Here is a 25,287-nt window from a genome sequence, read left to right as displayed (position 1 = left end):
ACCTCTTGAGGTTCAACAAGGCCAAGTGCAAGATCCTACACCTGGGTCTGGGCAATCCCCAATTTCAGTACACAATGGGGGAATGATGTGACTAAGAGCTGCCCTGCGGAGAAGGACTTGGGCGTGCTGGTTGGTGAGAAGTTTGACGTGAGCCGGCAAAGTGCGCTCGCAGCCTAGAAGGCTGACCATATCGTGGGCTGCATCAAAAGAAGCGTGGCCAGCAGATCAGGGGAAGTGATTCTGCCCCTCTGTTCCTCTCTTGTTAGGCCTTGTCTGGAGTACCGTGTCCAGTTCTGGAATCCGTAATGTAAGAAGTATATAGAGCTGTTGGAATGGGTCTAGAGGAGGGCTACAAAGATGATCTGAGGGCTGGAGCACCTTCCATATGAGGACAGGCTGAGAAAGTTGGGCTTGTTCAGCCTGGAGAAGAGAAGGCTCTGAGGGGACTTTATAGTGACCTTCCAGTACCAGTAACTGGAAGTAACTATTGTGTGATTCTGTGAAAAGCAACTTGGAGCACTCCACTGACCGGTAAACACAAAGCAATCTGGAAGATGCTCTCCACCTCTTAAAACTCATCTGCCTTCTGCTTGAAGGGGCAGAGGAGTGGTGATGTGTCAGCATGGTTCTGCCTTTAGACTGTGGAGGACCTCCAGAGATGCCTGGGACGGGCCTCATAGCCAGAACCTGCACGCTTAACACTCTGCTGCTGCTGACCCCTGTCAACCACTGCTCTTGTCAGCAAGGAGAGGGGAAGGACAGAGTACAATTTTTCTGCAGCTTTATAGTATTCTGTTTATGTAATAGTTTCTGAGGCAATAAATACGCAAATTAACATGCGCATTTAGTCTGTCCTGACGAGGTGCTGAGGGATATGGTTTAGTGTTTGATAGGAACGGTTGGACTCGATGATCTGGTGGGTCTCTTCCAACCTGGTTGTTCTGTGATTCTGTGATTCTGTGTAAACCATGACAGTGGGTTAAAGGTTACCATTTATTTAGCATGTGTGGTTTCGAGTGAGGTGGCAGGCGGTTGTGGTGACGACCCCTTGCCACACACACCCATAAGCATAATACCAAGGCTGCATGTTCAGGTGTACGGAGGAGCTGTCTTGCTCCTTTAACCTCTACCAGTCAGGAATGTTCTAATACAGTGAGCCTGAGTGGTGCTAAACGGTGACTTGTGTTTCATGGCACTGGCAGTTCATAAGCATACAATACGTAGAGTTGAGAAGCACTCTAATTCATCGGTTAGTCTATAACTTAGGGGCTCACCAACAGGGAGAAAGGATGAAAAGGATGTTCCATTCCTCTTGCTAATGCTGTTGCTTCTGAGGATCATGGCATGCCAAGTCTTCATCCAAGACATACTAGTAAACTTTTGCATCAGCAGAAATTCCAGGTAGCTGATTACTGATGTGGGCAGTTTGTGTGATCTCTGTAGGATGCAAGCCTAAACTGTTCCTTCATCTAGGAAAGTAATTCCTTTGTTCAGAGCACATTCACAGCAAAAATGGATGAAATAGTCCATAAGCGCTCAAAAGACCTCATCCAGTACCCACTTGAGGCACTGAAAGCAGCAGAAGACGCTCCATCCATCTTCCAGTAAACACCAGTCACCAAAACAGGAGAAACTGATGCTGCAAAGGAGGCCTCTTTCACTGTTGCTGCCTAACAAATTACACTGTGTCTTCCTTAATCTAAATGTCCAGATGCTGTATTTGCCGTGCCACCCATTTAGCAAATCTTAGGGTTTCCAGAGCTTGATTTTGCTTGTCTATGAATTAAGGCAGAACTGGATCTATCCCAGTATTACTGCCACCTACCAAAAGCTGTGTCCTTGATGCCCTAAGAACGGTGGGAAAGATGGCAGTGAGTAAACAACAGAACCGTGCATTATCATGTATATTCAATGACCAACAGACTGACTTTTCAAAGGAGGATGCCACAGCAGTTGCTTTCCTCTACCTCTTCACTCTCACTGTTGTCCCCTCATTGTTGCAGGCATCCCAGAGATGGTGCTGCAACACTGTGATGGTGCTGCAACAGCATGAAAGCTGTGTTTGAGAGGATCGTAAAGCTTCGTAGACGGGACTTACGGCTCGCTTAGATGAGGCTTGACAGAGGCTTAGGAACATGAAGCACTAGGGAGATGCTAGGAATACCAGTTCCAGCACAAAAATACAGTAGACCGTGCTCTTAAATAATGACTGGTTGTGCAAGCAGTTGGACTTGGAGAAAGAAGAGGAGCCTCAGCCCAGCAGTGAAGGGGTTTTCAACTCTTCCAGCAGCTTGTGCAGGGGACTGGTCGACAAAGTCTCTATTCTGGTGTCTAAATGGAGCATGGAGGATAAGGCATGACAGCAGAATCTAGAGACCATTATGGCTTTTCTCCGTGGAGATAGGAGGCATTGTGCCTGCTCTTGTATTTCAGCCAGATTAACCAGAGTTTGTTCATTTTCAGTAGACCCCATTGGCCTTCCCAGCCTGAGGAGGTCCCAGTATAAGAATCTCCTGCAGGGACAGGGAGCATTGACTGTGAGCTGTTGTGATCCTGAGCTGCAGTGCACTTACAATTTTGTAGGGTCCACTGTTCTGAGAGTGTTGAGAACTCACTGAGGCACATTTTACTTCCTGTCTTTATGCAGAAGGGGCACTGTTAAACCAGGCTCAGGCACTGTGGTCACTGACGTTTTGTGACCCAGTAATATAGGATCATAGAATAGTTTGGGTTGGAAGGGACCTCAAAGTCCATCTAGTTCCAACCCCCCTGCCATGCACAGGGACATCCCACCAGACCAGGCTGCCCAAGGCCCCATCCAACCTGGCCTTGAACACCTCCAGGGATGGGGCAGCAACAGCTTCTTGGGCAACCTGTGCCAGTGTCTCACCAACCTCATAGTGAAGAAATTCTTCTTTATGTCTAGCCTAAATCTGCTCCTCTCCAGTTTACACCCATTGCCCCTTGTCCTATCTCTACAAGCCTTTGTGAACAGTCCCTCCCCAGCTTTCTTGTAGCCCCTTTCAGGCACTGGGAGGTTGCTATAAGATCTCCTTGGAGCTCCAGGCTGAACAAGCCCAACTCTTTCAGCCTCTCCTTGTATGGGAGGTGCTCCAGCCCTCTGATACTCTATATAGTCTCCTCTGGACCTGTTCCAACAGCTCCATATCCTTCTTATGTTGAGGACTCCATAACTGGTGAAGGTGGCATTATAAGTCCTGCTGGAGCTAAAGTAGTCATAGTGGCTGGAATTCCCTAAAATTCATTCTACCTATATTTTTGCTTAGAGAAAAGGAGGCCTGAGAGGTGCATGTCCATTCATTCAAAATGTTGTCCCAGAAGAGCTGCTGCCAAGATCACAGGACTGAATCAGTGCAGTTCTTTGCAGTGGATGTTGTCCTTTGGTGGTCTGAGTATCATGTCACTTGTAGGTGGCATAAATGAAACGGCAGCCAGGCTTTTGTATGTGTCGTGTTAGACTGATGGTGATGGCTGGATCAGTAATGTGCTACCATGATTTGATGATTTGTATGATGCTGATGGAAGGACAGTGTGATTATTCCTAAACAGGATTGAGAAAAGAAAGCAAAAATCTGAAGAAGGGGCCTTTCCTTAGGAGAACTTGTAAATGATTGCAAAGCCAGGGATGTGTTGATTTGTGGGCTGTAGTGAAGAAGCTGAACTGCATGTGATGGAAATACAGGAAGCCTCCTTACCAACTGTTCTGCTCAGTTTACCTATTCCTGCTGCACCAAAATCTTTGTTAATGTACGTGTGGCTGTAAGTTTGTTCTGAGTACTTTTATCGTGTATTCTGCAACACATGGAGCCCCCCGTGCTGCGCAATCAGTGCAGAGTAGAAGCTGAAGGTGGAAGTAATTGTGAAAGTTGATTTTGTGACTGTGGTTGCTTTGCTCAGTGTAACACAAAGCTAGTTGTATCCCAGCTCAGAATGAATGTGAATTCCAGTATAGACAAGACCACGTTTTATTTTTTTTTCCCCAGTTGACTTTTGTGAATAACAACATGCAGCTAATTCGGAATGGTGGTTTCTGTGTGTTTAATGCAATATTTTGCTTCAAGCATTTCTTATGGAATCCTCTGTAATATACATAGAATCATAGAATAACCAAGTTGGAAGAGACCCACCGGATCATCAAGTCCAACCATTCCTATCAAACACTAAACCATGCCCCTTAGCACCTCGTCCACCCGTGCCTTAAACACCTCCAGGGAAGGTGACTCAACCACCTCCCTGGGCAGCCTCTGCCAGTGCCCAATGACCCTTTCTGTGAAGAATTTTTTCCTAATGTCCAGCCTAAACCTCCCCTGGCGGAGCTTGAGGCCATTCCCTCTTGTCCTGTCCCCTGTCACTTGGGAGAAGAGGCCAGCACCCTCCTCTCTACAACCTCCTTTCAGGTAGTTGTAGAGAGCAATGAGGTCTCCCCTCAGCCTCCTCTTCTCCAGGCTAAACAACCCCAGCTCATATGTTTATACATATGTTTGTATATTTACAAGATGTATACACGCTATACCGTATATATGTTTTTTTAATACATTTGCAGAGTTGCTGATCCTGTATGGCCAATTATACCTCAAACCTTCTGGGAAGATTAATAGAGTCTTGGTGGCCAGAATAATTCACACGCTTACAAAGGGGTATTGCTTCCAAACTGATAAGTTGAGTTCTGATATGCTCATCTTCTTTTCAAAAGCAGTGCAGTGTGCAAGGTATGTTGCAAGCGCTCCTTTTCTATGCTAATACCTACTTTTAAAGAATAACTAAATTTAAGTATTTGGGATTTAACTTCAGTAATAGCAAGGAATATTTCTTTAGGCGTATTTTGTTCTGTCTTTGATCATCAATTTAATACATTCTTTAAAATACTAATAACTTTTGCCTTTGTTAGGCAAATAATGTTCTGAATATTGTTACTTGCTAGTACTTGCATTTAAACAATTCCTGTGGAAAGAAATAAGATTATTTCTGCTGGAAGTTTGATTGTTTTGTTTGTCTTGCAGGCAGGAGAAGAATACTGCAGGCCTGGATCATATTGTTGGAGCAATGAATATCTTTTGCAATAAATTTGCTGTCAACTATCGCATACGGATTTGTAAAGCAGGGGAAGAAATTTTGCCTACAATGCTTTATATATGCACTCAGTATAGACCAAAGGATTCCCTGAAGGAGTCAATAATTGAGTTATTTCGTCTCCAAGTTCATATTCATCACCCAAAGGGTGCAAAAACTCAGGGAAAAGGTACAATAAAAAGCTCTCTGTTTTTTTTTCTCTCACTGTATGTGATTGTTTGAATTATTGTGCCAGCTTTCTTAAGTCCTGTAAAGGTTGATTTTTTTGTTTAATCAAAAGGTGATTTTAATTACTATATCAAAACTCAAAGTGTTTGGGGAAGGGAAATAGTGGTTTAGATTGCCATATGGATTCCTATCTTACCAGGTTTATTTAAGCCCAGAATTTCAGTTATAGCAACTTTTTTTTAAGATTTTTTTTTTTTTTTTACTTTATGCACAACTGACAAAAGGTTTTATAATTAGTCCTAATTCATCCATTTCATTGTAGTCTTTTTAGTTAGGTAAAGAATTAGTAGAAACTTTGTATCTATCTTAATTACTTGTACATACTGATTAAATTCTTAGATTCTTTTCTTTATTTATTCTCCATTGTAAGATTTGTTTTGCAGGCCTGCATTTGTTAAGCTTTGTATACTTTACTCTGATTCTGGCTATATTTTGTGTTGTCTAAGTAGGTTTATATGTTGTTTGAAGTAGGTGGTGCATGTTATCTTTCGATTGATTTTGCATGTACAGGTGCATATGACTCGACAAAATGGCAAAGTATCTTACATAACCTATATGATCTGCTGGTGAATGAAATAAACCTCATTGGTAGTAGAGGAAAGTATTCTTCAGGCTCACGTAATATTGCTGTAAAGGAAAATCTGATTGAGTTAATGGCTGATATTTGTCATCAGGTAACATTTTTCTTTGAATATACAGTTGACTATATATGTACCGTGTTGAATGTTTTGTTTTTTTAAAGCAACATGGTTTTAGCGTTTCTTCCAAATCATTTACTGAAGTATTAGTACATTTTTTCTAAGTTCTGTTGTATTTAGTTGATAATTTTTGTGCAGTTCAGGACTTTGTGGACTCCTAAATTATACTGGGTTTCGTTAGTGTTACTTATTAGACTATATGCAGAGATTCTCTTATAGTAAATAATAACAAATAATAATTCTGGTTGCCTCTTAAGAGGCTTTATACACAGTAAAAAAAAAGGACCAGTTTAGTCTGTCATTTCAGTGTTCCTGTAATGACTACTTTTTTTTAATTTGCATACTTATTAACTTCTTATGATAAAAGGTTTTTACAGAGGATACCAAAGTTCTGGAAATTACTCAGTCGTATGCCATTTCACAAAGAGAGTCCAGCGATGAAGCAGGGCCAAGCAAGCGCAGGAGGATTGAACTAGGCTGGGAAGTAATTCGCGACAACCTGCAAAGATCCCAGAAGGATTTTGATGTCATACCTTGGTAATAACATCTTCACATGAAACAAATGTCACTACAGACGTCTTTTGATATTTAAGCATACTCCTGAGTATGTTGTGCTTTCAAATTAGGGTTTTGCATGTCCTGTAATTATATATCTAAGCACTAGGCTTTGATTCTTAGAGCATTTGGAAAGTAGTGAGTAGTGTTCTTGGCACTCTTGCTTTAAAAACTTTGTGCCTTTGGTTTCCTGAGAACTAACAGATGAAGTCTGGTAAACAGTGTTGTAGTGTATAAGGTATTACTGCCTCTGAATTTTTACCTGTCTTTTGCGCTAGATATTACCAGTCTTCATGCGAGTGTTGAGTGTGTGACCCAGCTGATGAGTATTAGGAAATTAGAATCACTGAACAGTTTGGGTTGGAAGAGACCTTAAGGACCATCCAGTTCCAGCCCCCCTGCCATGGGCAGGGACACCTCCCACCAAACCAGGCTGCCCAAGGCCCCATCCAACCTGGCCTTGAACACCTCCAGGGATGGGGCAGCCACAACTTCCCTGGGCAACCGGTTCCAGTGTCTCAGATTTATGTGTGATTTACTGCTGTCTTAAGCTGGCTGTGTCATTGAACAGCAGCCATTAACAGTTTGGCCATTTTGGACTAGTTCACTCATTTTTCCATAATACCTGGCCTGAAAACTGTTGAAATACAAGACCCTAGCATCTTAGCTTGAACCTTGGTTCAGAGGTATTTTATTTGACATGAGGTACAGCCACGCATCTTAGAATTATAGAATCATAGAATCACCAAGTTGGAAAAGACCTCTTGAATCAAGTCCAACCATTCCTATCTGCCACTAAACCATGTCCCTGAGCACCTTGTCTACCTGTCTTTTAAGTACTTCCAGGGTTGGTGACTCAACCATCTCCCTGGGCCATCTGTTCCAATGCCCAATGACCCTTCTGTGAAAAATTTTTTCCTGATACCCAGTCTGAACCTCTCCTGGAGGAGCTTGAGGCCATTTCATCTTCTCCTGTCCCCTGTCACTTGGAAGAAGAGGCCAGCTCCCTCCTCTCCACAACTTTCCTTTCAGGTAGCTGTAGAGAGCAATAAGATTTCCCCTCAGCCTCCTCTTCTCAAGGCTAAACATTTGTGTGTGTGTGAATGTGTATATGCTTATTGCTCACAGTATTGAGGCAAAGTGGCTGTTTAGGGTTCAGTTGACAAGTTAACCTGCCGTTCTGTGCTGAGGTGGCAATCTCCAAGCAATAATGTGAGTACTGTGCTTTACTAATTTGAGTAGAGTTGCAGCCATTGCTGTGAGCAAAACCCTTCCAACTTACTATTCCCAGCTAAACATGTTGTTCATTTGATAAATTTTATTTTTCTTACCTGCAGAGATGTTGTTATGTTTCCTGTTCATGTAATTTCTCCCCTGAGGTCATTCCTTGGGTCAGAGTGTATAACAGACTCGTCCAGAAGAAGGAGAAAGTAATTTTCTTGCCTGAAAATTTTTTCCCTTGTGGTCAGAAGTCAGAGGTTGGTTTGTAAGAAATTATTAGTGATAGTGAGGCTAGATGAGCAGACTTCATAAGTAAAAACAGTAGAAATACTGAATCTTTAACCTTTGATAGTAAACAAATCAGCTCAATACTGCAAGGTATAAATCAGAGAACGCTGTTCATTTGCTTTTGAAGACGCATATTTATGTATGTTTGATACTAATAGCTTCACTTTGTGTTTTCAAGGTTACAGATTACAGCTCGATTGATATCAAAGTATCCCACGAGTCTTCCTAACAGTGAGCTACTTCCCTTACTCAATGTACTTCACCAGTTACTGCCTCAGCAGCGCCGAGGAGAAAGGACCCCGTATGTGCTTAGGTGTCTTACAGAGGTAGCTTTGTGTCAATCCCAGAAAACTGATTTGAGAAACACCCACAGGCTGGAGCTCCAGAAAACCTGGGCAAAAATTTGGTCTGTTACCATTCGTAGCATAAGTTTCCAGCAGATTGAAGTGGAGAGCTTTGGACTACTTGGAGCTATGATTCAAGGAAACCTTGTTGTAACTGATAAAGATCTCTGGAGGATATTTTCAGGACCAGCATGCAAGCCTTCAAGGTAAAAAAATGGACTGAAAATTTGAAGTCTGACTGAATGTGGTGTTTTTTTGAACTTAGAATATATGTTTTCTTCTAAATATATTTTGATTCTGAAATGAGTATTCTGAAACAGTCTTTAAAATAGACAGGAAATGTCAGTAATAGCCAAAATGTGGCTCTTGTAAATGCAAAGATTGTAATAAAGGAGTTTTCCAGTATCTTGACTGTCACTTGAGTACTTGATTGTCCCCGAGTATGCAGAAATACTGACTTGGCTTTCAGAGTGCTGATCAAAAAACACCATGTTGTTTCTCACAAATGCCCTGTGTTCCATTTTTGTTACAGTTCTGCTGTATGTTGTTTATCATTAGTGATATCTACCTATTCAGTGCCAGAAAATTTGGATGTAGGAATGGAACAGAATAATTGTGAAAGAAATCTGAATTCTGTGTTAAAGGAGGCAATAATGAAATGGATACTGTCCTGCTATTTGGAGGAAGAAATGGAAGAATGTGGAGAGTTGCCCCCTGTGCTCTGCAGGTAAGGTCTTCTTGGCATAATTTTGCATGTAAGTTCACCCTACAACACAGAAAATTGCACAGGGAAAAGCAGATTTGCAGAACTGTATTATGGTAATGCTTTGGTAGAGCCTATAGGGTTTTTAAGCTTACTGTGGAAGGTCTTTCTGGGGACATAGTTTAGTAATCTGTCCATAGCAGAGCAGAAATCTATGCATTAGAAATCTTAAGTGAAAACCTAAGCTTGTTTGTAGATATACTGTTACTGGTTAATGTTTGGGTGCACTTCAGGAATGCCAAGAGCTTGCCTTATTGCAAGAAAATACAAAACTATTTTCTTTTTTCACAGTGATTTTCCGCATCTTATTGTACAAAACATTCTTGTGAGCCTTACAATGAAGAACAGTAGAGCTGCCATGATTTTTTTCCAAAATGATGCTAAATGGTATGTTTTTAAATCAAACCTTATAGACACTTAAACTTCTTATATTTGTCGTTGTAGCATGCAGAGGTAATGAAATGCATAATTCCTCAAGCTCTTTTGCATCTTTCAGTGCATCTTTTAGACCCTATAGAAATAATAAAGCTTTTGCAATTTGTTATGATGTTTTAAGTAGATCTTAAAATAAAGTCTTGCTGGCAGAGTCAAAGCTTCAGGTGCAAAATAAAATAACTTAGAAGGAATATGTGTATCATCTCTCTTCAGCAGTACAGCTAAATATTCAACTCTTTATCCATAAGTACATTAGGTATTTTTAACTAAATCCAGTTATATTTTTTGAATTATCTGTAACTTTGTGCAAATATGTATTCATGCTTTTTAACATTACCTTCCATTCTAAAGGAAGGAATTTTTTACTGTGAGGGTGGCGAGGCACTGGAGCAGGTTTTCCAGAGAAGGCATGGATGCCCCATCCTCAAAGGAGTTCAAGGTCAGGTTGGATGGGGCTTTGAGCAGCCTCATCTAATGGAAGGTGTTCTTGCCCGTGGCAGGGGAACTGAAACTATATGATCTTTCAGGTTCCTTCTGAAAATCATTCTATGTTTCTGTGATTCTATGAAAGTCACCTCAGAAACTGAAGATCAACCAGGGTTTGGAAGCACAAAAGGATAAAATTGTGGTTTTCTTCTGTTTATTTTTTGCATTGAAATAATAGTTCTAAAGACTTGTAAGTTGTATACTGGCTGCTAAAGTAAAAATTATGTCTCTTCTTCAAGTGTACAACACTTGCAGCAGAAAGAAGAAAACAGTTTTTCTGAAGTTGAAGAGCTGTATCTGCAAACAACATTTGATGAAATGGATATTTTCACTGACATTGCACTAAATGTTGCAGACAACAATGTGACTAGGTCAAGACTTGCCATCAACCAAAATCTTAGGGAAACACTGGAGAGTTGTCTTTTATCAATGTCAGAAAAGCTTTTAAGCAGCTATAGTCCTAAGGTAAGTTAGAAATTATCCCTGGTTTCGCATGTTTAACAATGGGCTGTATGTATAAGCTTTTCCATGTTTTTTCTAGATACTTGCTTTTCAAGAATGTGATAGCAATACTTTTCAATCTCCCTTTCTGAGAAAGTAAGACAAACTATTTGTCTACTGTTTCTCCTCCTTTGATACAAATAATTTAGACAGCTAAAACCGATCTCTAGAATACTCCTGCAGTAAGCTTGCATGTATTTACAGCCATCTTCGCCATGTGTTTGTTGACACAATAGCTACTAAGAAGCAATTTAAGGATTTACTAAGATCAGAGGAGGCAGCAGTAGGAATGGGATATAGGTCCTGACCAGTTCATGCTGTCTTCTCCTGGCAGGAGGTGAAATGGATAAACGGATCATGTGGGAAGAGCTGGAAGGATTGCTTTGATGGAATCTAAAGGAGAGGGAGAATTTAAAATATTATGAAGGAAGGCAGTGTAAGGGTCGTGGGACATACAGAGAATATTTTAACATGGAGACCCATTTTAACATGGAGACCCAAAAGGACATTTTAGGGTGCTAAAACACTGCAAAACACTAGGATGCGAATCTCTGTTAATTTTGGTGAATTTATATATTAAAGTGTTTTAAAGAAACTAAAGAATTCTGTAGTTTTTTGAAAAAGTTTAGTAATAAACCACTGGTTTATCATTAAATAAACTCATAAATCATTAAATACTCTGTTTTGAATTTAGTCTAAGTTGGTTGCTGCAGAACACCTCATCCGATGTGTCACTCTCTTGATTGGTGTTCTTGGTTGCTATTGCTACACTGGTATACTTAAAGAAGAGGATGCCTGCAAATCAGAGTTGTTCCAGAAGGCTAAGGTAAGCAACAGTGTGTTTGGGAGCTATTAAAAGTGAAATAAACCATTAAATATACATTACTTCAAAAAAAATCTGTTCATGTTGATACATTTTTAGAACATGAATGTTTCTACTGGTTTCTGCTTACAAAAAGACAATTGAGAGAGATTTAAGTATGTTACTCTGTCTGAGTCACTGAAATTCTGTCAATACAGCAATACATCAGTTTTACAGTGGAGTATATTCTAAATATTGATACGTTTCTGAGTCACCCTTTTTAGAAGAGTAAAATAATCATGGGCACGTGGACAAAATGCTACTAAGAGGCATTTCATATATAGGTTTGTTATGCCGGAATTTGTTAAGTTCCTTTGATGGTTTAAACCAGTATGAAGGCAGCTGCTATTATTATTACTACTACTACTGTCTGAGATGGTTTCTTGCTTAAATGTGAAAACCCAAAATTTACATATTAGGGAGGGATGCTTTATTTTTATTTTGTGATGAAAATATCAATGTTTCAGGCAGGTCTAGGCCATCTTGTATCACTTATGGAGCAGAATGAGTAAAACAAATATCCAAGAAAGAAAAAAGTAATCCAAACTCATTGATGCACATTGTGTCCAAATGGCAGGGGGGTTGGAACTAGATGATCTTTAAGGTCCCTTCCAAACCAAACTATTCTGTGATTCTATGATTCTTTTGTCTCTGTGTGTGTGCTGTATATGTGCCAATGTATGAAGAAATTGAACTGAAGTATTTTAACCGTGTTGTGTTTTTACTAGTCTCTCATTCATTATGCTGGAGAAAGCATTGCTCAGTCTAAAAACAAACTAAATGACGATGCCCAGATCAACTCACTGAGGACTTTGATAATGCAGTGTACAAAATGTTTATGCAATTGTACCAAGGTAAAGTTTATAAAATGTATTTATATTTCTTTCTTCAATAATGAGATTACAAAGTTGGATATCATACATACAATACCTGAAAAAAAAAAGTGAATTAACCTATCTGTACATCTTGCTTTCTTACAGAACAGTGCTAATAAAATGCTTTCTAGTATATTCCTGCGTTTGTTAAGTTCAAAATTTATGAATGATCTCGTAGATATCTGCAAAAATCTGGTAAGTACATTTTGTCTGTTTCTAAATGTGGTCTTCTGTGAGAGGATTGTTTTCACAGTATAATAGTTTGGAGTCAAGCCAAATGAGATACTTATTACTGAAAAAAAAATCAAAATACATTGAGTTTTATGGAGAATTCCTAACTGGAAACATTTCTGTTTAGCATTTGAGTTAGGCATAAGGGGAAAATGAGAGCAGATGAAAAACATTTGATCAAGGTTAGCATGCCAGCTCACATTAAGAAACAAATTATGTTATTTTTGGAAACGTTTTAACACTGTGTTAGAGTAAAAGTATATACAGATTTTATACTACAACAAGAATTTCTGTAACACTGACATTTGACTTTAATGCGCTTGTAAAGTGTGAAAAGCTTCTTTTTATTTTGTAGTTTGATGGATTTATGTGCCTTAAACCACTTTACAGATGTTTATTATATGTATTAAATCTTCTAAGTGTAAATGACTCTCCTTTCTCACTGACAATAGCAATAGTGTGTTTAGCACAGCCCTTAAAAATTTTCTCTTTTTGGCACATTGTTCTGTAATCTGGTCTAGGTAGGAGAAATCCTGTCTTTTTCAGATGAGGAGAAGCTGAGAGTCTTACCTTCTGTTAACTTGTCATCTGGTAGGGAAGGGAGTAATGGGTGTGCCCTCAAAAATGTCATCTATGCCTTCCTTTCATTTCTCTGTAAATATGAAGTATAGTGAGAAATTTGTAAATCTTGTATAGAGAATTCTTTGTCAAATATTGACAGTGTCCTTGGCACTGTCTAAGTCACAAAGACTAGTATCTGTCTTAGGAAGCTTGTGTCCTAAGGAGAATAGTTCAAATCAAACAGTTCACATGAGTAGAAGACAGGTTTATCGCAGAGGATGACATTTGTCAATTCAGTGTAGCCCTTATTGTCTTCACCCATTCTAGTCGACTGAGAACTGGAGTGTCTTTCCTTGTTTTATGCCTGTGGTGTTTCTCCTGTCCTTAAAAACCACCTTTAAAAGGGTGTGGTGTTTTTGTCAGATGGCATTTACTGGAAAACCAAATGAACTGGGAGAAGGGGATCTAATGGGGAACGATCCTGAGGAGAGTATAATGGAAGTAGATAACCAGGTATCTGATGATCTGTTTGATGATCATTCGGTGACTGACATCAGTGATACAAATGAATCTGGTGAGATGCAAAATGTAGCAGGTAAGTCTTATCTGTGTCCAAAATTATTTGCAAAAGCTTATTTTTACAGATTGCTCTTTACTCGAATGACAGTGAGCTTCAAAGTTGTGCTGCGTTGTTAATAGTTGAAGCATGTAATTGTTTAATGAGATACTTTATTAATAATTCTTTTGTACCTCATTAGTGTTTTAAAGATGTTAATGAAGTCCTAACTCATTTGGAAAGGAGATTATTTTTTATTTTATAAACAGCAAAATGCAAGCAGAGAAGTTAGCTAACTTGTTCAAAGTCTGGCAGAAATTTTGGCAAAGAGGAGACTAGAAAGTGTGTCTCTTGGATACCTGTCTCTGTCATTAGTGTGCTTAGTTTTCTTAAAAGTAGTCCTATTTAACTTTGCTTCTTTTACCCATCACGGAATAGTAATAATAATTCCTGATAATTCTTGACAAGATCAGCTTTCTTACCTCTCTGGACCTGCAAAGGGACATGAATCTGTCCATCTGTTCCTGTAAGGAGCTACGTGTACTGATGTTCTCTTTTGTTTTAATTGCTTAATTTATTAAATTAAATATATATTTAATTAATAAAATTCATAAATTAATTATTTTTGTTTAGATTTTTATTCATAAAATAGTGTGCATCTTAGTTTTCAGTCAGGACTGTCTCCTGTTTATTATTCAATGCGAAGAAATCAGGGTGTTACATTAACAACACAAACAGCAGCTGATCTGTTTTCTGTCTCAAATTGAATAAGTGTCTTTAGAAGTGTCTTCTCCCACCATCTGATAAATAATTCTAGTAAATAAAGTTTACAATTGCAGAAGACCACAAGAGTTCTAAATGTGACGGGAAAATAGCATTTGTAACTATTTTGTTTAGGATATAATTGAAATTTCAGTGAGCGTATTAACATAGTAGTGATTGTCATAACTTCAATATTTAGTAAGCTTTGAATCCACAGTTTAAAATATATCTTAAGTTACAGCTAGCAACGGAAAAAAACCACAGCTGCAAATGGTTCCACTGAGTTTTTTGTAGCCTTGATGGAGACATCAGCTGTATGTATGGGCACATAAAATTCAAAACTTACCGTTCAGAATGTACCTTTGTAGAAGTGCAAAACACTTTAGAAGCTGTTACTGTTGCAGTGACTGCTCAATAACAAATTAAAGATTGCTAGTACTCTGTCTCTTCTGAGAATTTAAATTAGTTTTGTAAAGACGTAACTAGGAGGTTGGAACTGGATCATCTTTAAGGTCCCTTCCAACCCAAACCACTGTATGATTGTGTTCTTGGAGAAGCATTTCTTACATGAAAATCTTATTTTCAGGTGCTTTGAGTCCGTTAGCTGAAGAACAGTTGACTAAGCAAGATTTACTTCTCCTTGAAATTCTGCGTTTCTTATGTATTTGTGTAACTACCGTCCAAATTCAGACAGTGAGCTTCCGGACCTCCGATGTACGGAGGAAGCTGTTAATGCTCACTGATGGCAGCGTCTTTGATAGTGCTAAACCATTGCATTTGCGCATGGTGAGTGTGAGCTTTTTTTTAGCAGACCCACCAGTACTTCTACTGTTTTTAAATTTGTATATTCTTGTCAGTTGTATATTCCTGTCTTTCTTTTGTCATCAGTAACCTGAGAAGACATTAAAATGGCTGCTTTTAGTGTTTTGAACTGTGCTGTGTTCAGGGAAAGAGCAATTAGAATTTGTAAGCCAGAAAATAGAGTTGAGAAGTAAATCTACTTGCCTTTATCACTAATAATTTGTTAAATAGCTGGAAATGGAGTCTGTAGTGGAATAGGATCTGTCTTTTAGTTTACAAAGGAAATGCTTTTGACTGCCAAAAATGAAAATTTCCTGACCTGTGTTACTGTGTGACAGTCTTTGCATGAAAATATGGTCAGCGTGTAACATGTAAGAGCTGACAATAGGTATCCTCGCTGCATGATTTCACCTGAGGCTTGTTACTGAAAATATTTGATTGGTTTTGTCTGTTTATTTTCATAAGTATTATTTTCCATTTTGGTTCTTCTTTTTTTTCCTCAGTACTTGGTCCTTTTGAAGGAGCTCCCTGTTGAAGAACACCTCTTGCCTGAAGATGACATTCTTATGCTTCTTCGGCCTCTTTCGTAAGAGAAACTATTCAGCATGTATTGTAGCTATTTTAGTTCAACAGCAAAAGGATTTGGGGGCTGTTTAGTGTTTCAAGACATTTTTTCTTTCTTTCTTTCACAGTACAGTGTGTTCTTCGTACCGTCGAGATCAAGAAGTTTGTAAAGTGATTCTAAATAATTTGCTTCCTATAGCAGCAGGATTGGGTCGGTCCAATGCACATGCTGAAGAGACAGGGCTTGCCAGAGGACAACTTCTAAAAGTTGTTGGAGCCTTTTGGTATGTTTTACCTGTTTAATGCATAAGAAGTCTGTTGGGCATAAAATATTTAACTTTGCTGTCAGAGTGAAGACTGTAGTGCTGTTGTGTGTCTTCCTGTTGGGATCTTGTGATATCTTGATCCATCATTTAACTTCCCAGATTTTCTTTGTTGTGTTACGTTTATGGCAAAGAATGAGAGCATCCTTAAGATGATATTAGAACAATATATACCACACTGTCATGTATTAACAAAAAGTGATTGTACTCTGAATGGCATCAGTAGTTAGAAGTGGTAACTTCAGCAACCAAAAATGATTATTCTTTACAATTGTAAATTACCAATAAAAACGTCAAATCATCCCATATGTGCCTATCAAACACAAACGAATGAACTGTGAGCAGCAGAAAGTAACTTGTTAGACTTTTCCTCAAAATTGTTTTCAAATTTTTCCTTTATTCAAATCTTCCTTGCTTTAGGTATTTATCTCAAGGAGGGGACTGCACAGCGCCAGTAAGAGTGGCCCTTTTAAACTGCATGAAAGCCCTGCTTGAGGTAATCCCGGATTTTCTTACATTCATTAGCATGTTAAATGTACACCTAAGGTGTACTTGAAAACAGTATTTAAAGATCTTTTGTGTACATCAGTGTATATTCCATTTTAGGTCTTCTGTATATTTTAAACCACAATATTAACTTTCTTCAGGCTGATCCACATTGCAAGTGGGCAATCCTTAATGTGGTGAATGAAGATCTACCTGTGAGTGATGCTTTCCCCCGTTTTCTCACAGATACTCACCATCAAGTTCGCATTCTTGCTGCGAAGTCAATTACCAGGTGATAATGTAGATCTTTTTTCTGTTTATAAGAATATGCTTAATTTCACTTAACTGGGTCTTAGTCCTGCTACTGTATGGCTGCTTTTTTCAGTACTTCTGGGGCTTTAATCTTGATGGAATATAAAAGCCTACCAAGTTGCTTTGCTTAAGGTGTTCAAATCTTTTCTACATTTCAGTTATCCTGTGATGTGAGATATATATATATATTGAGAGAGAGATAAACAAAATATCTATAAAAATTATATGTGACAGCAAATGTTGCACTAATTTTATTGTGCAAAACTTGAATAGAAAATAGTTGTTTATCCTCTAGGAACAGATTAGTAATTTGTGTAGCAATAAAAAGTTTTCAAAGGATCTAGTGTTTTGAATACTGTATATAGTTCTTTCTCCGTATGTTGGCAAGCATGCAATTGAACTGGAAGAGAAGTAGAGGAGGGGTGTTCAAAAGTGTGAAACGCTTTATGCACAGCTGTCAGTTGCATAAACTGGAGCCCTTCAGCACAAAAATAGTTGAATTGCAGAAGGTATAACATAACCCTACAAAATCTGGAGCAGAACAAAATGAAACTTGGCAGCCTTTTCCAGTTTAAAGACATGGGGACATCAAATGAAGCTTACAGGTTCGAGAGTCTTAAGAAAATATGGCTTACTTCTTCGTACAACATTCAGTTATCCTGAGTGTTATCCTATTACCTTCAGCTGTCTGGATGTTTTCAGGGGTTCATGCGGCAACATATTCATGAAAGAGAAAATCATTGAAGTGACTAAATACAGTCACTGCTTCTAATTCATGATCTGCCTAGGTCACCTGTGGTCATTTGTGGTATTCAAGGAATTATTATGCATACAAGCAAGCGTACAGTGACCTTTCTCGAGTATCTGCTAACAGGCACTTAGAAATGGCTGGAGTAACCATTGGTCCAATCCATTATGTCTTTCCCATTTTTGTTACAAAGAGCAGTGTGGGTTGAGCCTGCATCTACAAAAACCAATTTATTTAAGAAACCCTTTTTGCATATACATCTGCTCAATAAATATATTCTCAATGTAATTCATGACTTGAAATATTCCGTTACGAACAACTGAAGTTCAGCTTCCTGCACTGGCAGAGATTGGGAAACTTAAATCTTTTCAGGCTCTTCTCCTCCATTCTAGTGGGAGGTGTCCCTGCCCATAGCAGGGAGGTTGGAACTGGATGATCTTTAAGGTCCCTCCCAACCCGAACTATTCTATGATTCTGCCCAATAAATATTCTTAGGTAATGTTTGAGGGAGAGGAAGGGAAGACTGCTGTACAAGCAAGTTAAGAGGAAAAGAATGATATTCAGAACATCAGAATCTTATTATTTGGTAGCACAATATGCAGTAATTCTGTAAGCCGGAATCATAAATCGTGCTAATAATTATTGTTCTTATTTTGAAGTTTGTTTCAAGATGTGAAACAGAGAGATTCTTCTGGAATGCCAAAACCTCTTCCCTTGAAGCTCCAGCAGAAGGCTTTTGAGAATGCATATCTCAGAGTTCAGGAAGGCATGAGAAATCTGGTACCAACATCTAATTATTAACTTTGCCTACTTTTCATGTTATTCATAAGGTGGATTTTTTAAATGATCAAGTTTAGTTTTCTGAGAATATTAGTTTTTCTGGATTTCTGATAATCTGAGGTTGTGAAGCAAAGTGGTAGTTGGGAAACACATTACACATCCAGTCAGTCATTGTTTTGCCCATGTTAGAAGTTTGTAAACTTTTTCACTGTCTGTTCTAGACTGTATCATTTTTTTGTTGTTGTTTCCGTATCGTTATTTGTTTTTGTGGGTTTCAGTACTGTAAAATCAGAGATAATTGGAGCCTCAGTGTTCTAGACAACATATAAATAGTAAATAAGAAGCAATGTAAATTCAAATTTTGTGTTTAAATATTATAAAACCATATTTGTACATTTCAGTAAGATTTTTCTAGTCTTCACTGATAACCACTCTCCTCACCCCTCCTGGGTCATGGGATAGCAAGGTGGTGACCAGGGGGTAGACTCCCCTCCCATTGTAGAGGAGGATCAGGTTTGTGACCACCTGAGGAACCTGAACATTTATAAGTCTATAGGACCTGATGAGATGCATCCCAGAGTCCTGAGGGAATTGGCCAATGTGGTTACCAAACCACTCTCCATGATATTTGAAAAGTCATGGCAATCAGGAGATGTCCCTGGTGACTGGAAGAAGGGTAAATTTGTGCCCATTTTTGAAAAGGGTAGAAAAGACGACCCTGAGAACTACCGACCTGTGTCAGCCTCACCTCTGTGCCTGGGAAGATCGTGGAACAGATCCTCCTAAAAGCTGTGCTAAAGCCCATAGAGGACAGGGAGGTGATTAGAGGCAGCCAGCACGGCTTCACCAGGGGCAAATTCTCTGTGACCAACTTAGTGGCTTTCTATGATGGGGTGACCGCAGCAGTGGACACAGGTAAACCGATAGATGTGATCTATATAGAATTTTGTAAAGCCTTTGACATGCTCCCCCACAACATCCTTTTCTCTAAATGGGAGTGATATGGATTTGGTGGGTGGACAGTAGGGTGGATAAGAAACTGGGTGGTTGGTCGTATTCAAAGAGTAATGGTCAGTGGCTCAAAGTCCAGATGAAGATCCATGGTGTCCCTCAGGGGTCCATATTGGGACCGGGGCTGTTTAAGATCTTCATCAATGACATTGACAACGAGATTGAGTGCACCCTCAGCAAGTTTGCAGATGACACCGAGTGGCATGGTGTGGTTGCCATACCAGAAAAATAGGACCTGGACAGCCTGGAGAAGTAGGCCTGTGAGAACCTCATTAGGTTCAATAAGGCCAAGAGCAAGGTCCTACACCTAGGTCAGGGCAATCGCCGATTTCAGTACACGATGGGGGATGACATGATTGAGAGCTGCCCTGCAGAGAAGTTCAACATGAGCTGGCAGTGTGCGCTCGCAGCCCAGAAGATGTCCTGGGCTGCATCAAAAGAAGCATGACCAGCAGGTCAAGGGAAGTGATTCTGCCCCTCTATTCCTCTCTTGGGAGACTTCATCTGGAGTATTGTGTCCAGTTCTGGAATCCTCAGTGTAAGAAGGATATGGTACTGTTGGAACAGGTCCAGAGGAGAGTGACAAAGATGATCAGAGGGCTGGAGTACCTTCTATACAAGGTCAGATGGCTGAGACAGTTGGGCTTATTCAGCCTGGAGAACAGAAGGCTCCAAGGAGATCTTATAGCGACCTTCCAGTACCTGAAAGGAGCCTACAAGAAAGCTGCAGAGGGACTATTCTTAAAGGCTTGTGGTGATAGGACAAGGGGGAATGGGTATAAACTGGAGAGGGGCAGATTTGGACTAGACAATAAGGAAGAATTTCTTCACCATGCGAGTGGTAAGGCACTGGCACAGGTTGCCCAGGGAAGCTGTGGCTGCCCCATCCCTGGAGGTCTTCAGGGCCAGGTTGGATGGGGCCTTGGGCAGCCTGGTCTGGTGGGAGGTGCCCCTGCCCATGGCAGGGGGGTTGGAACGGTATGATCTTTAAGGTCCCTCCCAACCCTAACTATTCTATGATTTTGTTAGCAGTGGTTTTCACAAAAATAGAATTTGCTTAAAAAATTAAACTATTCAGAAGAAACTTTGAGTGTAGGGACAGTTTTTCTTCAGTGCAGTGACTGGAAATTTAACCATGTATGTTACTGTGGAATTTCTTTAGCTATTAATTTTTTATTAGTGTCTTTCACTTTTCCTCCTTCCTTGCTACCATGCTAAGTTGCCGACATCATCTACACCTTCCATTTTTTTTCTGTCATACTATTATCTATCTGCATGTCATCTCACTGCTGCATTTTCTCTCTGTTCCCTTTGCCTGCTGTCTTGTATCCTGGGCTTAATCTCTCTGTACCGTTGCCTCCAGCTCTTTGTTGTCTCATCTCATACCTCAATTCATACCTTGCCTCCCAGTTTGGACACCTCACCTTGCTGTTGTCTGTTAGCTTCTGCCTTTTCATTGCAGTTGAGGAAGAACTGGACCTGAATTACAAGGCAGTTCTCTCTTGTACGCATCAGGGGGGAGCAGAAAGGAGACTTGTCAATGCCTCTGTCATTTCTCTGTTAAGTGTATCACCTTTGTTTAAACTGGTTATACTGCAACATGAACTGGAGCTTATGAGGTATGGCCATGTGTTCTGGCTTGCCGGAGGCAGTAACTTCTGGTTGAGGAGTGGAGCAGACAGGTGGAGGCAATTTTTAAGCAACTAAAGGAAGATGTTCAGCAGTATTTATGGCAATGCCCTAATTTTAAATTACTTATGCTCATTTATTAATTAGGAGATGCTTTAACAGAGTATTTGTATGCGTTCTTCATCATTTCTTATTGAAGGTCACTGGTGATGGAAGTCCTGAAGATCTTTTGGACAAACAGTGTAATGGAAAAGCGGGTTTGCTGATGCTTATAACTATGGTTCTGTGCTGCAGTCCAGTCTGTGAAAAGCAAGCTTTGTTTGCTATTTGCCAGTCTGTGAAAGAGAATGGATTAGAACCTCACCTTGTGAAAAAGGCGAGTATAAAATTCCCTTTCATATTTAAGTTATAAATTAAGGTTAGTTTGACATTGGAACAGTACAAAGTGCTTTTGTCTGTACTGAAAGTTGCTGGATTTGTAAAAGCGTGACTGATGTGGGACTTAAATTATCTGAATGAATTTGTAATTATAGTTAATGTGCTTCATAGAAATAATGGCATCATAAAAGGTAATTTTAAAGGTAAATCTTGTATGTTAAAAGCACAGATCTGAAATTCAAACAGATTTTTATACATGAAGATTGCAGATCCCATTTGAAAGAATCCAGTGGAAGTAAAGTGCGTTTTCCAATGTGGACAATGTGTAAAATAAATGCAAAATAGCAGAAGATGATATGTGCCTTGTGGATTTCTGTACTGAAATTCATAAGGGCATACCGAAGTAATTTCTGTTCATGCTGTAGCCTTTTATGCCAGTCATTTTTCTAGTTCACATGTTCTTTCCTCTTTATCTTTTCTTTATATTCATTCCCTCTTGTTTTTACACACAGTCTCTACCCCATTAAATGTGTACTGGCTATCCTTTTCTTTGCATACCAACTAATACAAGGTAGTTGTTCATTGATTGCACCTTTTTGAGGTATGAGAGTACAATTAATAAAAACATTGCTTATGCTAAATAGAAGCTGTGTTATACAAATACCCATTAAAAGCGAGGAGGATGTTTTAGGACTGTCAGTTTGCCATATACCATGTACTCTGCATGCTATCTCTGCAGTCTTATTTCATGCACAGGTTTTGAAAAAAGTATCTGACATTTTCGGCTATAAAAGTATAGAAGACTTCATGACATCACATTTGGACTATTTGGTGATGGAGTGGCTGAAAATAAATGACAGAGGATACAGTCTGTCTGCTTTCCCCTATATTCTTCTGAACTGTACTAGCCTTGAGGAATTCTACAGGTGAGTTTGTGATATGAAAGCAGTTTATTTAGATTTATTTACAATTATGACACAGGGTTTCACATTTCAAAATGTAGGAATGCATCAGGATTTTGTTATAAGATAACATTGAGGGCATTTAAAATATATTCTGAGTGTCTTGTATTTATGCTGGTACAATTTTTTTGCTTAGCAGTAGCTAAATACTAATTACAAGTTTAGTTATGCAGCAGAGGAATGGTATTTGCTATATTTTACTTGAGGTTATTTTTAAATTCCAGTGCAAGGACATTCTGTAAATGTATTTATTGTGTGTAGGTCTTGCTATAAAGTTTTGGTTCCACACCTGGTGATTAGAAGTCAATTTGAAGATGTGAAATCACTTGCCAACAAGATTGAAAAAGATTGGAGGCAGGTTCTAGCAGACTGTTTTCCAAAGATACTTGTGAATATCCTCCCTTATTTTGCCTATCAATGCCACGGAAAGAGTGAAGTAGCAGAGCAACGAGACACAGCTTCTAAAGTCTATGACATGCTTAAAGATGAAAACTGCTTAGGAAAACAGGTATCTGTTTTAAATGTCTAAATTGAGTCCTGTGGCATTCAACAGACCTGAAAGAAACTTCTATGTGTTCTGTAAATACCTGATGAATTTTTATCCCATAGTTTTGAAGTAGCTATTCAATAGAAACTTTCAGGCAGGCAGTTGACTTGAAGTATATGTATTTTTAAATGTAGTAGGTTTTTTTATTTATCATTCATTATACAACCCTGACTTTCCCTGTCATGTATCTGTTTAAGTTAGTCATATTTGCCTCTTAAAACATTTTGTTAATGCTTTGTGAGGAGCTGTCTTCCCCAGAGGCAGACTATATTCAGAACTAGTAGTAAAATTAAACATCTTGTTTTTCTCCAAATACCGTAGGAAAGTAAATTGTTCTACTTGTGACTACCATGGATATGTCTTAACCGGACTTAATTTCTGAATGAATTGTACATCATGGAAAATTAAACAAATAGAGAATCCAGACAGGAAAAAATAGTGTTTTCTCAGGAGGAAAAGTTAAATTATTTTAGCTAAAAGATTTTTTTCTTAATAAACCACTATTTTTTTCTTCTAGCAAATTGACAATTTATCCCATAATAACTTACCAGAGATCGTGGTTGAACTGTTGATGACCTTACACGAACCACCTGATAGCACAGTAGAAGAAGGAGCTCATCTAAGTAAATATATAAGGTATGTGCTTGTGGATTTTCTAAACATAGAATGTGTTTGTATAACATTGTGCATTAAAATATGCTTCAGGCCCAAGAAGAGTTGGCCTTGAAGTTGAGAATTAAAGGATTTTATTGTCATTAGTAATGCTGTATGGTAGGCATGCTTTCTCACATAGTTATTCCCCAGTATCAATAAGGGGAACTGCTGTGATACTTCATTTAATGGAAAAAATGAATGGATGATCAAGAGAATGTTGTATGTTAGTGAGCTGGACTAGAGCAATGCCAGTTTAGATTAGTTCAAATTTGGATGGGCTGCCCTCACTTTTAAACAGATCAGGTTTTAATGTCTAAATTCAAGCGATTCTTTTAAAGGTCTTTAATTATTTAGAAGTCACTGAGAAGTGAAGCGAACCATTTCTTAACTGTTCTTGTAGTGGCAGCTCTTGCTTTTGGTAAGGAGATTGCTTAAGGGATGCCAAATAAACAAATTCCCAATTAATAGAAATATTCTAATGCCATAAATACCTTCTCTTTTATGAGCTTTTCAGTCTTTGTTGATGTCTTAAAAGTGTTGCTATTTGGATAATAATATCCGGAAATAATTTTTCAGATTTTTGTGTTTAGATCCAAAGTTTTTCTTCCTAAGAAGTGAATGTTAACACTAAGAATGATGAAACTTAGATTTTGCTGGTTTGTTACTATCATAATGCATTTATTTTCTTTGTGAGGGCCTAGAAAAGTTGATTACCCCTTTTTTTTTAAGTGGGGAGATGAATGATTACATTTTTCTCAACCAAATTGTTCCCATAATTAAAAAATCCAGAAGCTTTATCCATGAGTTGCAATTAGATTTCCCTACGAAGTACCTTAGGTGAGGCAGATGTGTGAGTTTTAGCAATATGATCTTTCAAAAATGGTAGAAGGATGTTAAGAAAGTACAAGTTAGAAAGCTGCCATAGAAGGAAAACAAGCAGCTACAAATAAGATGTATGTCACTTTGCTGGATGCTTGTGGTGGTTCTTACTTACGGAAAGCAGAGAAGATTTCCTAGGAGTTACGTATTTATTCAGTGAGACTTATTTAATACATGGGGTTTGATTTTGGGAATTAAAATAAAATAAATCTCTTTTTCTTCCATTTAGGGAACTGGATCCTGCTCCTAATCCTCCTCATTTTCCATCTTATGTGATTAAGGCAACCTTGGACTATATTAGCAACTGTCATAAAAGCAAATTGAAAAGTCTTGTAGCAGTTCTTTCTAAAAGCCCTGTAAGTATGTAATGATTTTTTTTTTTTGTAGAACATAAAATTTCTTTTATGGTTACATTTTGGTTTAATTAGACATTTCTGTTATGTATATATGAGGGAAAAAAGCTAGGATGGGTTTCATTATCAGGAAGTGCAGGGATAAGATAAGGGCTAATTTTTAAGCTGAAATATTTAGATTAGTTATTAGGAAGAAATATTTTACTGTGAAGGTGGTGAGGCACTGGCACACGTTGCCCAGACAAGTCATGGATGCCCCCTCCCTGGAAGTGTTCAAGGTTGGATGGACCTTGATCAGCCTGGTCTGGTGGGAGGTGTCCCTGCCCATGGGAGGGTGGGTTGCAACTGGATGATCTTTAAGGTCCCTTCCAATCCAACCCATTCTATGATTCTATGAGAAAAT

General features: G+C 38.8%; 1 protein-coding gene across 1 annotated transcript in view; it reads left to right on the top strand.

Moving 5' to 3' along the window:
- The window catches only part of ATM (ATM serine/threonine kinase), a 74,160-nt gene that overhangs the window by 6,708 nt on the left and 42,165 nt on the right, over positions 1-25,287 (top strand). Inside the window, exons 6-28 of the mRNA XM_069883448.1 lie at positions 4,565-4,730; positions 5,022-5,260; positions 5,830-5,993; positions 6,385-6,554; positions 8,260-8,631; positions 8,958-9,152; positions 9,480-9,575; positions 10,349-10,574; positions 11,305-11,436; positions 12,201-12,326; positions 12,453-12,542; positions 13,563-13,734; positions 15,044-15,243; positions 15,762-15,844; positions 15,951-16,106; positions 16,566-16,641; positions 16,793-16,923; positions 18,351-18,471; positions 21,311-21,487; positions 22,246-22,415; positions 22,713-22,959; positions 23,516-23,634; positions 24,761-24,887. Of these exons, the coding sequence (XP_069739549.1) occupies positions 4,565-4,730; positions 5,022-5,260; positions 5,830-5,993; positions 6,385-6,554; positions 8,260-8,631; positions 8,958-9,152; positions 9,480-9,575; positions 10,349-10,574; positions 11,305-11,436; positions 12,201-12,326; positions 12,453-12,542; positions 13,563-13,734; positions 15,044-15,243; positions 15,762-15,844; positions 15,951-16,106; positions 16,566-16,641; positions 16,793-16,923; positions 18,351-18,471; positions 21,311-21,487; positions 22,246-22,415; positions 22,713-22,959; positions 23,516-23,634; positions 24,761-24,887 (3,755 nt within the window). The remainder of the gene's footprint in view (positions 1-4,564; positions 4,731-5,021; positions 5,261-5,829; positions 5,994-6,384; positions 6,555-8,259; positions 8,632-8,957; positions 9,153-9,479; positions 9,576-10,348; positions 10,575-11,304; positions 11,437-12,200; positions 12,327-12,452; positions 12,543-13,562; positions 13,735-15,043; positions 15,244-15,761; positions 15,845-15,950; positions 16,107-16,565; positions 16,642-16,792; positions 16,924-18,350; positions 18,472-21,310; positions 21,488-22,245; positions 22,416-22,712; positions 22,960-23,515; positions 23,635-24,760; positions 24,888-25,287) is intronic.

Source organism: Phaenicophaeus curvirostris, chromosome 1, assembly GCF_032191515.1.
Source record: "Phaenicophaeus curvirostris isolate KB17595 chromosome 1, BPBGC_Pcur_1.0, whole genome shotgun sequence".
Taxonomy (NCBI): Eukaryota; Metazoa; Chordata; class Aves; order Cuculiformes; family Cuculidae; genus Phaenicophaeus; species Phaenicophaeus curvirostris.
The sequence above is the reverse complement of the archived record's forward strand: the minus strand, read 5'-3'. Positions and strand labels throughout refer to the sequence as shown.